This window comes from Neltuma alba, unplaced genomic scaffold, assembly GCF_004799145.2.
Source record: "Neltuma alba isolate B1F8T4 unplaced genomic scaffold, ASM479914v2 tig00012701_pilon, whole genome shotgun sequence".
Lineage (NCBI taxonomy): Eukaryota > Viridiplantae > Streptophyta > Magnoliopsida > Fabales > Fabaceae > Neltuma > Neltuma alba.
This window is the reverse complement of record NW_021637128.1, coordinates 77,470-91,854: the sequence shown is the minus strand read 5'-3', so window position 1 is coordinate 91,854 and position 14,385 is coordinate 77,470. Positions and strand designations below refer to the sequence as shown.

Genomic DNA, 14,385 nt, shown 5'->3' with positions numbered 1-14,385 from the left:
AACCATATCATACTTTTTGGGGGGTGTTTGGCATCCTATATAAATAATTTGAAAAAATATTTTTATGTAAATAGAGATAAAATTCTTTTCACATTTTTATATCAAATTTTGTAAAATCACTTAGCTAATACTACCCTCAGTCCCTAATATAAGAACTAGTCAACTAATTTGAGTAGATTAAGAAAACTAATTAAGTTAGTTATTTGTAATAAATAGATGTTGTCTTTTCTAAAATATCCTTGTTGATCAAGTGTATTGGCTATAACTATCATTATTAGAAGGACTATCTTGAAATAAATGGATAAATATGAGAGACAAAGTTGATTAAGATCTTGTATTTAAGAACTGGAGGTGGTACAAATTAGAAAAGAAAACTTTCAAAACTATTAAAAGTTTTTTCTCATAGTGTTCTTTCCTTCGTAATTTTTCACCATCCAAACACAGCTCTTTAATCATTAATAATAAAAAACATTACACTTAGAATGAAAAGCATTAGAATGATCATCCTCTTGCGAAGCTGGTAGCGTTGGATCACAACATTTTATTTAAAGCATCATAATAAAAATATGAACGAAATGTTATTTCTAGGATGATCCATATGTAAGCTTGAAGCGCTCCTTAAAGTAGTCTGCACTGCGGATTGGTGGGAATCTGCATTACCCATAAATATTATATGAGCATATGTTGCGATAAAATTTATCAAAGAAAAAAAATATCAAAATTATTAGTCAATTGATCCTCATGAATTTATGCTGAAATATTGTCTAATTTACAACTAAAGAAATTTAAAAGAGGAAAAGAATTATGGTATAAATTTGTCCTGAAAATTTTTACTCATAAGCGTTAGATATTTGAAATTTTTTTAGAACTAATTTGCCCCCAAAAATTTAAAATCGTAATAATAGTATTTCCTACTGTTAAAAATATTAATGATCAACATCACTATTTTAACAAGAAACTTGTTGATGGTAGCAATATGATTTTTGCAAATTTGCACCTAGATCCATAGGAAAATGGAATCTTTTTACATATCTATGAAGGATTACGTCTAGGTCTTAAGAAAATGAGTGTACTTTTGCAAATTCAAGAAATTTATTTGTAAATAAGCCCTTTTTTTTAAAACAAAACATAAATCATGAATCAGCTAATAAGCCCTCTTGAGTACTTGTTTAAGAGTTAGAAAGAAGAAGTCTTATATGTAACTTTTCATAATTATGAACCACTTACCCTTAAATTTTAATTGCATCCGCACCCTTCAAATTTTGAACCACTTACACCTAAATTTTAATAATTTGCATCCCTTAATATATACTACTTCTAATTTTTAATGTAACAGTTAAATTGACTTTTAATTTCGTTCTAAATATAAGACTCCAATCTACTTTGTCTCTCATATTTATCTATTTTTTCAAAATAGTCCTTGTAATTGCTGTATATGTTAAAGATTCCACCAAATGGTAGTTTTAACTAATATACATGATTAGTAAGAGTATTTTAGGGAATTCAACTCATATTTATTATAAATAACTAAATTAATAAACTTTCTTGATCTACTCAAATTAATCAACTAACTTTTATATTAAGGATTGGATGTAGTGTGTGTGTATAGGGTCTTAGATCCTCCACTTGTCCAAATTTAACGGGTTCACTAATGAATTAAAGATGTTAATTGCGAGCCAAGGGCTACTAAGTAAAACTTTTAAATATAAGGGTATACTTAATTTTTTTTCTCGCCAACATAAGTCATGAGGGAATACTTAATTAATTGCGCATGCACATGGCCTTAAGTGGAAGGAGATATGTATAACTTAGCTTAATTAGTGAAAATAACACAAGCTTACAAATTATTTCTCGAAGAACAAGCAATTAGTCCGAAAAATGTTTTCTAACATTTGAATTTGAGTATTACATAAAACAAATAAATTTAGTATACCTGGGCGGAGATGATTCACTGCAGCAACTTTCAAGGCATTCCACAACAGTGTCTGGTTTTGGGTCCAAAAAGAAAACCACCTGTACAATAATTGCAATATATATAAAATGACTGGGGGAACAAATCCGCGACTTTCCCCTTCTAGGAGAACTACCATATCACTAAGCGTATGCTTGTCAGACAAGAAAGTTACAGAGAGACTTGGTCCTAATAGACTACTATATCTCCGATCATTAATATAAGAGCTAGTTTGCTATTATGTTCAATTTGACCTTAATATAAGATCCAATCTACCTTATCTCTTATATATATATTTTTTAGTAGATACACATATTAAAGGTTTTATTAAACGGTAGTTTTAGTTCATACATATGATTGGTAAAGGTATTCTAGAGAAAATAACACCTATTTATTATAAATAACTAACTTAACAAGTATTCTTAGGGTGTGTTTGGATGAAACCAAACCGTGGTTTGGAAAAGTGATTCTGGAGAATAGATTCTTGTGAAGAATAGATTCTGGAGTGATTTTGAGAAGTGAGAGTGTTTGGATAGTTGTTATCAGAAACACTTTTTATAAACACAAATTACTAAAAAAAAAGACATAAGTTAATATGATAATTACAGAAAAATAGATTTTATGATATATTTTAATTTGAAGGAATAAAATTGTTAATAATATATTTTTTACCAACATAATTAATAATACATAAGATAATATAATTAATAAATAATTAATATGTATATATATTTATAAAATATAAGATTAAATATGTTTATAAAAAAATATGTTTATAAAAAAAATAACAAGATACATATCCTATAGGCTCTCATACTTTCCCTTTTTCCTCCAAAAGCAAAAATTTTTTGCTTTTTCCAAAACCATGGTTTGGTTTTTGGGATGACTGTTTGGGCAGTTTTTTACCCAAACCATGGTTTGAGCAAACATCCAAACGATACCTTAATCTATTCAAATTATTCTACTAGTATCGCACGTGGTGTATATATATAAATTGGGCTACTCTTAAACTAAAGTCTTTCATAACCCATCATTTACTAGCAGAGTTTTTTGTTATTTTTATACAAATTTACCAGCAGAGTTGGTACCATGAAATGCCAACCATATTATGATAAGAAAATAAAGCAAGTGAGGAAGAAGTAAGTTGGAAGGGAATTACAGAATAGCGTTCTTTTCCTGTAGGCATAACCCTGTGCAGTGTTGACCTGCAACAACAATAATCATGAAAGCCCCTTCCTCAGAATGGCTTCTATATTTCTACTATGCAAATTAAACACTTTTAATTTGTTGCTAAATGAATTAAGTACCTGTACACACAGTTAGTCCACCTCTCTGTCATATCTCCAATGTTCACAATAATGGCCCTGCAAATCACAAGTTTAATATGTATAATCAAAATTTAAGACTTAAACTGCATGAGTTCTTGCTTATGATCACAGAACCCAAATCCTATTAATTTCCTACTTGAGATACTCACCCCTCTATGTGAGGCACATCCTCCCACACCTGAGGTTGCTGCGACCTCTCTTTGCAAATCTGGAGTAAGCTTTTGAAATTTTGTTACTTTGATTAATTAAACCTTAGAATAAGGATCATTATTAACCCATTAATGTGAAAATAACTTTAGATTAATATTATATAATTGAGGAAGAAGGGACCTGAAGCCCTGGGACTCCATCAGTCATGAGGAGAGCTATCATGCCATAATCTGAATGGGCATAGGCTCCATATGTCTCTTCATCAGCTACCACTTCACCTGACAAACACACACAGTTCATAGCAGTGACACAAACAGAATTAGTCTCCAAGAAGAAAGGAATGAATAGAGGGACACTGAAATAAAAAGAAAAGAAACACAGAAGAAACCTGGATAGCGCAGAAGGCGAAGAAAAGCTTCTGGGCTGTTAGAGTTTAAAGCCCCAGTCTTCTCGAAGAAATCATCTTCCAGGTTCAAAGACATGGCCAGTAAAGACACTGTCTCTCTTGCAGCCGCACTATATATATATATAGGACATGCAGAAAACAAATCACTTGACTTATATATGTATATATATGAACGTTGTTATGCTGAGGGGAATAAGAAAACTTACAAGACTTTCCAATAAAGTGATTCCATTGTGGGTCTCCACTTTGTAAGTAGCTCTGGAGGGATGGTCAATGCGAAGAAACGCACATCAGATAAAGCTCATGGAAGATCAAAGACTGTGTTATTGTATGTGTATATATAAGCCTACCATTGGAAGGCCATTGATTCAGATTCTCGGTTGCAGGATCTCCTAAAGGACCGATGTAGAAGCTCTCTTTTGAATCACCTGATCATCATGACACAGTTGTAAATAAACGGACGACAAGAAACCCACAAGTCGTTTGTGTTTGGTTTTCCATTTTGTGAAGGAGCACATTTTGCTAAAAGCAAATTGACTTTTTCAGCAACTTGCTTGCTCACGCCAAAATGAGAATGGGAAAAGCAAAATAGAAAATAAAAAAGTTACCTTTGTAGGGAGAAGTTGGATCAAGTTTCTCAGCATGGAGGGGATTGTAACCTCTATGTTCCTTGCGAGGGTATTTCATTTTCTCCTGCATTGGGAGTGAGAAGAAGTTCTTGCTCTCCTCAAACACACTCAGAAGCACCTCTTTCTCCACCCCATGGTTCACTATGTAGAAGAACCCGTGCTCACTGCATGCCTGCAAACGCACTTCCAACAGTTGAGTTTAACTCTGACCTTTTTCTTTTTTTGGCGATCTTTTTGACATTTAACTTGTTAGGTCTTCTTGACAAAATAAATGGATTAATATCATTATTGGTGCTTATAGTTTGGCCTAATTTCAATTTTTGTCTCGATATTTTCAAACCAATGGTCTTTGCTCCTATATTTTTACGAGGACTTGCATTGGTTTGAGTTTAAAATATAGAGACCAAAACTAAAAGTCATTAGAAGTATTGGGATCAGTCATTAAATTTAGACAAAAAAAATTATAAAATTATAGAGACTAAAACTAACAATTTGAAACTACAAAATTCAGAACCAGAATTCGATCAAACTCTAAGGACTAATATTAGTATTATCCCCAAAATAAGTTTTCAAATAGCTGTAACAAATCTAGATATTTCATATTACCTCTAGTCCTTAATATAATAGTTAGTTGACAAATTTGAGTATATTAAGGAAGTTTGTTAAGTTAGTTATTTGTAATAAATAGATATTATCTTTCTTAGAATATCTTTAGTAATTATGTGTATCCGTTAAAACCACCATTTGATATAATCTTTAATATGTGTAACTATTATAAAGACTACTTAAATAAAAAAAGATAGACATAAGAGACACAGTAGATTGATATTTCAATTGAGGTTCCAAATTGAATGTCAAACTATTTTTTATATTAAAAATGGCTGGTGATATCAAATTTCAATCGTTCAGGATTTTGTCATTTCTATTGCATTTTACTTTATCACGAATGATTATTTTTTAACATTTACTCTAATTTTATTTATTTTTTAATTAAAAACATTTAAAAGCTGGTCGGTTGGAAGTAGATCAATGCCCAGATGAGCTCCTTTGCTGTTATTCCAAGCGCAATATCACCCCTACCACGTGGCATCTTGGTATTGGAGAGAAAAAAACTAAAACATCCGTCATCGATTTCTTGTGAGTTGTGACTCACAACACAGGGACAAGGGTTCTTAACAACGGCCCCGTTTGGTTCACCAAATTTAAAGGGATTAGTCGTTTGTTTAAGGAAGAATTATAATGAGATTTAAAAAAATAATAATTATAAAATAAGTCTCATAAGTTATCTTTTTCTATTTTAAAACTTATTATTATAAGCTGCTTGAATTATTATTAAAAAATTTTAACAATTTTTTTTTTTAGGATTTCTTTATAATTCTCGCTCAATTCAAACTTCAAAACCCCTAAAGTATTTTTGACAAGCTGAAACAAAGAGAAATATAAAATAAAAGAGGAAAAAAAACACAGCGAAACTCTTCATATGTCGAAAAGCAAGAGTTATTCTTTAGAAAAATTACTGTAAGATTCCAAAAAAATTAAATAATATAAATATTAAAAAGTTTTAATAAAAACTTTGAAACATAAATCTTCTTGTCATTTTTAATAGGACAACTTTGATATGAGACTTTTTAATAATTATTTTTTTATTTTTTATAATTTATGTTTTGTTTGGATAAAAAATAAAGATGCGATAAAACTAAGAGGAAAAAGTACTTTCTCTCTCTCTTTTTTCCCTCAATGATGTGGATCAAAGTAGCCATGTGCCTGCCCAAATTCTAAATGTAAAGGTTAGTTAATCAATTTCTATATATTTATTTCAAATGCAAGACATTTTAATTAAAAAAATTAATTAAATTCAACTGGAATATCAAAATTTAAATCCAGGCCTACGCGTTTAACTAATTTCTAATCAGATTTAAAAGCTTAGTTAGGAATGGCTTGATGTTTTTACAAGACCAAAATGCCCCACAATGTAGTTTAAAAAATGGAGGGTAGATGTATGCCTCATTTCGATTTTGATTATTTCACATTGCTTCAATTGAAATTTTCTCTTTATTTTTAGTTACGGAATGAGCAAACATAAGCTTTTATTCTCGCTAGTCACGCATGCTTTTACTTTACATATAAAAATACTCACAAGTATGATATATATATATACATATACTCCTCCGGTCCTTATTATAAGACCCAATTTGACTTTTTATTTGGTCCTAATTATAAGACCCAATCCATTTTGTCTCTTATATTTATGCATTTTTTTCCAAGATAATCCTTCTAATAATGATAGTTTTAGCCAATATACTTAATTAGCAAGGATATTTTAGGAATGATAACACTTATTTATTATAATAACCAATTTAACTTACTTCCTTAATCTCCTCAAATAAGTCAATTGGGTCTTATAATTAGGACCGGAGGAGTATAAAATACAATATTATACTATTAACTATATAAAATTATTAATTATTTGCCTTATATGCTTTGCATTTTTCTTAAAACATACACATAAGGGCTCACGTCAGAATTGTTCATATAAATTTAATAATTCAATCAATTATCATTAAGTTTTTTTATAAAATTAAAGTGGGTAAAACAAATTAAGGGGGATCAAATTCAAAGTCACTATCATAGCAGTTTGACTTTGACACGAAACTCTCTCCCATAAATTAAAAAAAAAAAAAAATTAGGCACCATGTCCATAACCACCTCTGAATACGGTCTACCCACTCCTAATCCAGCGACACGGCAAGAAATTTTGGTATTTCGTATATATTTAAGGGAAAAAGATAATAAAATATCCTAAAAATTGTTAAAGGACAAATCAATGTGTGTGAATTTTTAAAATATCAATTTAAACCCCTTGTACCATTTTAAATTTTTCAAATCTTATAAAATTATATAAATACCCTTTGCTTTTTAAAAAAAAATATTGCAACCTCAGCACCCTTAGCTCATTTCCGGTTGTCGGAGCTCCGGTGAGGTGACTACTCTTTCTTATGTATTGACTACTGTTTTTTAGTTATTAACTATATTTTTTTTTAAAACTCTGATGACTACTCTTATTTAGCTACTGAATGCTCTAGTATTGTGATTAACTACTTTCATTTTTAAAATTTTGGTGACTATTTTTGTTTAGCTATTGACTACTCTAATTTTATTATTAACTACTTTTGTTTCAAAAATTCAAAAAGTACATTAAGTGTTATTGGAGACCTAATGACTACTTTTTATTTAGTTATTTACAACTATTGTGTAGCCAATAGCTATATAAAAGTAATCACTGAAATTTTGAAAACAAAAATAATCAATAGTTAAATTAGAGTAATTAATAACTATATGAAAGTAGTCACCTAGAATAAAGATAATGTTATTATTTCACAAGATTTTAAAATTTCAAAATAATACAAGGGATCTCATTTGGGATTTTGAAATTCACTCACCCTAATTTGTCCTTTAGTACTTTTTAAGGTACTCCTCAGGTCCTAAATATAAGATTCTTTTTGTAGTGTAAAATACCTCTCTTTTTACACTAATACTGTATGTAATGCTACCTCCAATTTTTAATACTCTTCCAGTTCTTAATATAAGACCTATTTAACTAATTTGATTCGATTAAGAAAGTTATGTAAGTTAGTTAATTATAAGAAATATGACATATTTTTTCTAAAACACTATAATCATCTTTCTTAATATCTTTTTCCTCTCTTCTACTTGATTATAGTTGAGAAAGTATCCATAAGGGTAATTTAGAAAAAACTGATAAATATGATAAATAGGTCTTATATTTAGGATCAAAATTAACTCAATAATTAAGTCATATATTATGGACCAGAGGAGTATAAGAGTTTGTTTAAATTTTATTTTGGTAATAAATATAAAACCCCAATCCACTTTGTCTCTCATATTTATTTTTTTTAAGATAATCCTTGTAATAATTATATTTCCAGCTATTACACTTAATTAACAATGATATTTTAAGAAAAAAAAACATATTTATTATGAATAAATAATTTAATTAATTTTTTTAATCTATTTAAATTAGCTAACTAGTTTTTATATTGATAACTATAATACCTCAACTTTTCAAATATTATGTATAAAAGCTAATGATAAAATAAAATAATTTGGGGAGAGATTAGGAATTAGACACCCAAAAGCCAAAGCTTTAGAAGACATTGAAAGTTTATATTATTTTTTATCCTTAATATAAAATTTATTTAACTAACTTAAATAGATTAAAAAAATAAATAAATTAGTTATTTGTAAAAAAAAATGTTGGTTTTTCTAAAATATCTTATTAAATCATTTGAAATAAAACTATCCTTAATACAAACTCTCTTGACATGTATAATTAATAGGTTAGTTTAGATAAATAAGATAAATAAAATAGATTTAAATTTTATATTTACAATCAAATTCAATATTTTTACTGACTCTTATATCAGTAGCTGAGGAAATACATGTGTAGAGCCAAAAGAAGGAGGGGAAAGTTAAGAAGGAAGAACCTGGCGGATCAATTTGGCGGTGGAAGGGCGGTCGGGCGAGGACAGATCAACGATAGGAAGACTCAACGTTGCCGACGGCATCTCCTCCTTCCCTCTTTTGCTTCTGCTTATTCCTTTCATGCTCACCCATTTCTCATCCTTTATATATACACACACGAATTGGAGCAAAACAGAATATATTATCTTCAATTCCTCACCCAAAAAAATTAAATTAAATTAATAATTGGACAACAATCATTATCTTCATCATTAATACCATCTCTGATCCTGATTATAAGAATTAGTTGACTAATTTGAGAAGATTAAGAAAAAAAGTTAAATTAGTTATTTATAATAAATATGTGTTGTCTTTCCTAAAATATCTTTGCTACTCAAATATATTGGTTATAGCTACCATTGTTAGAAGAACTATATTGAAAAAAGATACATAAATATTAGAGACAAAATGGATTGAGATTTTATATTTAGAACCAAAAATAAAAATCAAACAAGGTTTTATATTAAAGACCGGAGGCAGTATAAAAATGAGAGAAATCAGATTCAGATTTTATTTGTCTATTGATCTACCACATTGTAGTTTTAAATAATAGCAATAATATAAAGGCAACAAACAAATCATTGAGTGTGTGATGGGGTTACCCATTTACATGACGTGTGGTGATGAACATATCTGCGTTTTTAAAACAACAAAAGTAGATCTTCATAATCTTCGCTTGTTTGCTTGTAGGGTTGGAGTTAGAAAATGCTAGAATGTTAAAAACATGCATCCATGCAGTGTTTGCAAAATAGACTGAACTGACCGATTTAAACCGGAGATTCGGAAACTGATGAACTTGCCACTAGTTTAGTCTGGTTATTTTTTGAACCGGAAATATTTTGAACCGGTCTAAATTGGTAACAACCACTTTTTAAAAACAGAAATCATATGCCCAGACGACACGAATTGTGAGGGGAAAAAATATTAGAAAAAAGAGGAAGAAGAGAAGATTCTAAAAACAAACTTGCTGTGAAAGGTCTTCACCCCAAAAAAAAGAAAAAAACTTGCTGTGAAAGGTCTTCATCCAAAAAAAAAAAAAAAACTTGCTGTGAAAGGTCTTCATCCAAAAAAAAAAAAAAAACTTGCTGTGAAAGGTCAACCTGAGAGAGGCTGGAGGAAGAGACCCAGAATATTAGAGATGTGTTGAGAATGAACTGATAAAGAAGCGATTCAATTTAAAAAAAGAAAACCACTGGATATTTGCCTAACTTTCCGTTTGCTTTTGAAAAAAAAAAAAAAAACCCACTGGACATTTTTTTAATTAAAATTTTATAATTTGTTTTTTTTATTTTTTAAATCCATCTTTTGAAAGAAAAAAAAAATCTTCCTTACCTTCCAATTCCCTCCACCCTCGTACCAAATGTACAATTTTTGTTGCCGGTTTGAAAGCAACGTTACCCCGAGCCTGAGATAATAAGCAATAAATTCCAGTGCCTCGGCACGTACTAAAGGACCATAGAAGCAAGAGGAGGAGGGGGACTGGACGTGCGCAAGTTATTTACTTCTGGGTTAACTTACATCCCGCGTTAATATTCTTCCGATTCTAAATATAATATCTTTAAAACTGAATGAGTATATTTTTTCAAGTATTTTGTGTCCAACTATAAAATATTTTTCGGTGTGTGTCTAATATCCTAAATTTTTAAGCATAGAATTATATTAAAAAATATTTTACGGTATTAAATGCACTTGAAAAAAATACATTTTATGTTGGATACACCACAAACTATTTTAGAATAGTAGTTTAGTACTAAATGTAAACACTTCTCTTAATAGAAATTTAAATATTAGTTTGTCATGTTGCGAGGGATTAGTTTTTTTTTTTATGGCTAAATCTTCTTTTCATGCACACGACTTCAACTCGAAACTTTACGAGCCCAAATGTCGAAAACCGATCCATTTGCCGAGCACGGTGCAAACTGTGGAGCTAACAGATTTGGGCTTAAGGGTTTAGTGGGCTGAGCTCTACATTTGGGCTTATAAAACAAGCCCAACCACAAAGTTGAGACCAACTATAGATGAGAAGCCTAAGGGTATGTTTAGATTGACGTTGGACAAAACTGACTTTTAACTCAACTGACTTTTATAACTGAAGTTAGAGTAAAAGTCAGTTAATGTAATGCGATTTATATTTAGATAAGTGCTTTTAAAAAGTCAGTTGAAAAAGTTAAAAGTTGTTTGGATGATTAATAGAAAAGTTAGTTTAGTTGTAAAATGATTGAAAAGGACATGGAGTAGTGTTTAAAATTTTATGTTTTTAATGTGATAATAGTTTTAAAAAACACGTAAAATTATTGTGATAAAATATAAATAGTTTATTTGTAAAATTATAAAATAAAAATATTTGTTACGGAGAAAAATTTGAAAACGCTTTATAGATAATTAATTAAATATACATAATGGACAAACATGAATTTAAATTAAAATTCATTTGGTCTCTAATTAAAGTAAATGGAATCACATAACTAATTAGATTGTAAGTTTTGAACAATTTTCTCATAAGTCAGTTAGAAAAGTTGATCCAGATTGTGTTAGATAAGTCAGTTAAAAAAGTTGATCCAGATTGCGTTGGATAAGTCAGTTAGAAAAGTTACCTTTTCCCATAAGTCAGTTAGAAAAGAAGCCCTATCAAAACAATCTTCTGAGTCACAATAAGCCACAAACCTCACTTTTACGCTTCTCCGGATACTTTTACCATCTGTAACGCCAATCAAAACGAGGCCTAAGTCTTTGAGAGCATTTCATCATGTGGCTTGTGGATGGATCTTCTTATGAGAGTATAAATTATTATGTTTGCACAGATTTAAATTTAAATAAGCTTCATTTATATATCACCCTTGTAAAATCTTGCTTTTTGAGTGCCACAATTTTCCTACATGACTTAAAACTATTTAAACTTGTTTGCTTGATACAATATTGTCAACACAAATTAGAATTGGTGAATTTTAAATCAAAAGCAACTTAAAGATATTAGTAACAAAGCCAAGTCATATAACACAAAACGCATGAAAATGATCATTTATCCATTGGGATAAACTATCTAAAGTATATAAGCTGAGATATCTAAGGTTTTGTTTCCTTTTTGAAAAAATATCCATGCACGAATTAGTCAAGGATAAAGATATACAAGGATCACTGAAATAAGAAAATTTCAAAATGATCCCATAAAATGGCTTAATTTCTATGAGGTCTCTAGAGACTATTTTATGATTAATGTGTGTTTTTTTTTAATTACCTTATCATCCTTATATGAAAAAACTCCCTCCACTACTGACTACTGATCAACAGCTCTGCTGCTCTGGACTATAAATTTATTGAGAAATTAATGAATAATTCACTCTAAGAAATAACCAATTAAATTATTATATGAAATGATAATAAAATTTTGAAATTTTGAGCAGCGGCAGCTACTAATTTGAAATTTGAAGTTTCAATGGTGGCCTGTAGATGCATGACCACTTCAATTTAGAAAATAATAACTCTAATTATATAAAATAATAATATCTTAATCAATGACAACTACTAAATACATGAAAGACTAGATATTTTCAAAATGTATAAAAATCAATCTATTAAGTGATTGGAATTTGAAAGACTGAGTTGAAGAATTTAAATTTAAAGAACTAAATTGAAATCAAGACAAAACTACAATAACTATTTGATTAAGGACTTGTTTGATTTTTTTTTTCTAAAAATAATTTTCAATTAAAAAACATTTGAGTAGATATTTCGAATTTATATGATTTCCAAAACTGCTCTCAACCTTTTGTTTTTTATAAAAAGAAAATGAAAACATTAGACACACCACATTTAGTTATTAGGTATTAGTAAAATTGGAAATTCGACCTACACACTCAATCCATTTTACCTGATTCAACTATTAGTTATCACTACTAATCAGTACCATATATTGCCACTTGCTATCATCAACCGCCTTGATCAACAGCCACGGTCATAACTAATCATTATCATCATAAACCACCGCTACCATTAATTGTTGCCGCATTAATATTGGTTTATTTTGTTTTGTAATTTTAAAACAGTTCTCAAATTAATACAATGAAATAGAGTTTCTTTTTCAGATAACAATTCTTACAGAGTGGTTTACAAAATAATTTTTAAAACTAAAAAAGTTAGAAACAAATCAAACATGCCATAATTTTTCTTATACACACATATATTTTTTACTAAAACATATGTATCCTCCTATTAGAGACAATCCTATTCTAGACACTATTAGATATCAAATATGAGTACCTCTCCCAGTGAGAATTCTAACATTGGCTCACAATATTAAAAGGAATTAGTCCTTTCTGCTAAACCTAACTTTTATTGGTTATAGGTATTTTATTTAGTTTAGTTTTTGAAAGAGGCGAGGAGCCCGTGACATGAAAAGTGAGGCCCAAAGAAGCCCAATGGGGGGCCCATTGGAAGAAGGAGCGGCGGACGGCAACGGTACATGTACATGTGACGGAAAAAAGCGGAAGCGCTTCCAAATTCGAATCCATCATTGCTGGTCCCCACTTTGACCCAACTCCTCCATTCAACCTTGAACTGTTGGACATACGTTCACGCTACCTCTTCCCCTGGGGAAAAAACATATCCAATTTTTTTCACACATTTTCTTCTTTGGAAAAATATTTAAAACTATTTAATTTTTTTATTAGTTGATAATCAACTGAAATTTAAACATTTTTAAGCCCAACCGAACTAGTCCACTAGAGATTTTCTACCGGGCTTTTTTTATTTATTTTCTATTTTGATTGACTTTTTTTATAAACAAAAAATATGGGTGACTTATATCCGATCAATTCATTAGGATTAGGATATACCTCTAAATTCAAAGATTGTTTACAAAAGTACTTATAGCCCACCAACAAGTTCTTCAAATCGATAATGGGATTTAAACTCATAACTTTATGAGTTATAAATCGACTCCTTATCAACAACTGAATTTGTATTTTTATTGGTAGCTTTGATTGACTTTTGATGCAAAAAATCAATTTCACATCATAGATTAAAAAAATATAGTTTGTTTACCAGTCATGGCTACTTTTTCGTGCAACGCTTTCTATATCATATTATTTAGTTGTTGACAAACAATAAATTTTGCTTGCCTTTAGTTTATATATAGATTAACTAACATCCAACATTTTGAAATGTTTTTTCAGTAGTACTTTATATTTTAAATTAATGTTTTTATATATCTACAATCTTAAAATATATTTTCATTATATTTATTATCCTAAAATAATTTTTTGCCTATCCAGCACCTTAAAATATTTTTTTTTCAAGCATTACTTAGTATCATCAATTTGGGGTGCTCATTGTCATTGAAAAAAAATACTTTAAGAGTAATACTAAATGCTAATAAAAAAT

At 29.4% G+C, this 14,385-nt stretch overlaps 1 protein-coding gene across 1 annotated transcript; it reads right to left on the bottom strand.

Moving 5' to 3' along the window:
• Window positions 1–549: 549 nt before the first annotated feature.
• Window positions 550–9,111, bottom strand: LOC114730065 (2-oxoglutarate-Fe(II) type oxidoreductase hxnY-like). Its single transcript, XM_028917082.1, has 11 exons — window positions 8,970–9,111; window positions 4,444–4,636; window positions 4,186–4,263; window positions 4,042–4,093; window positions 3,818–3,945; window positions 3,610–3,707; window positions 3,429–3,487; window positions 3,259–3,315; window positions 3,111–3,156; window positions 1,934–2,013; window positions 550–651 (listed from the first exon to the last, which is right to left on the bottom strand). The coding sequence occupies exons 1-11, from the start codon at window positions 9,087–9,089 to the stop codon at window positions 585–587; spliced, it is 978 nt and encodes a 325-aa protein (XP_028772915.1). The 5' UTR covers window positions 9,090–9,111; the 3' UTR covers window positions 550–584.
• Window positions 9,112–14,385: the final 5,274 nt, after the last annotated feature.

What these genes read in the sequence shown, in the direction of transcription:
- LOC114730065 (XM_028917082.1), bottom strand. Translation starts at nt 9,089, where the DNA reads ATGAAAGGAATAAGCAGAAGCAAAAGAGGGAAGGAGGAGATGCCGTCG. An exon ending in GAATCAATGGCCTTCCAATG is followed by an intron (nt 4,094 to 4,185) that starts GTAGGCTTATAT and finishes CCATCCCTCCAG; the next exon opens with AGCTACTTACAAAGTGGAGA. An exon ending in AGTGAATCATCTCCGCCCAG is followed by an intron (nt 652 to 1,933) that starts GTATACTAAATT and finishes TGGGTAATGCAG; the next exon opens with ATTCCCACCAATCCGCAGTG.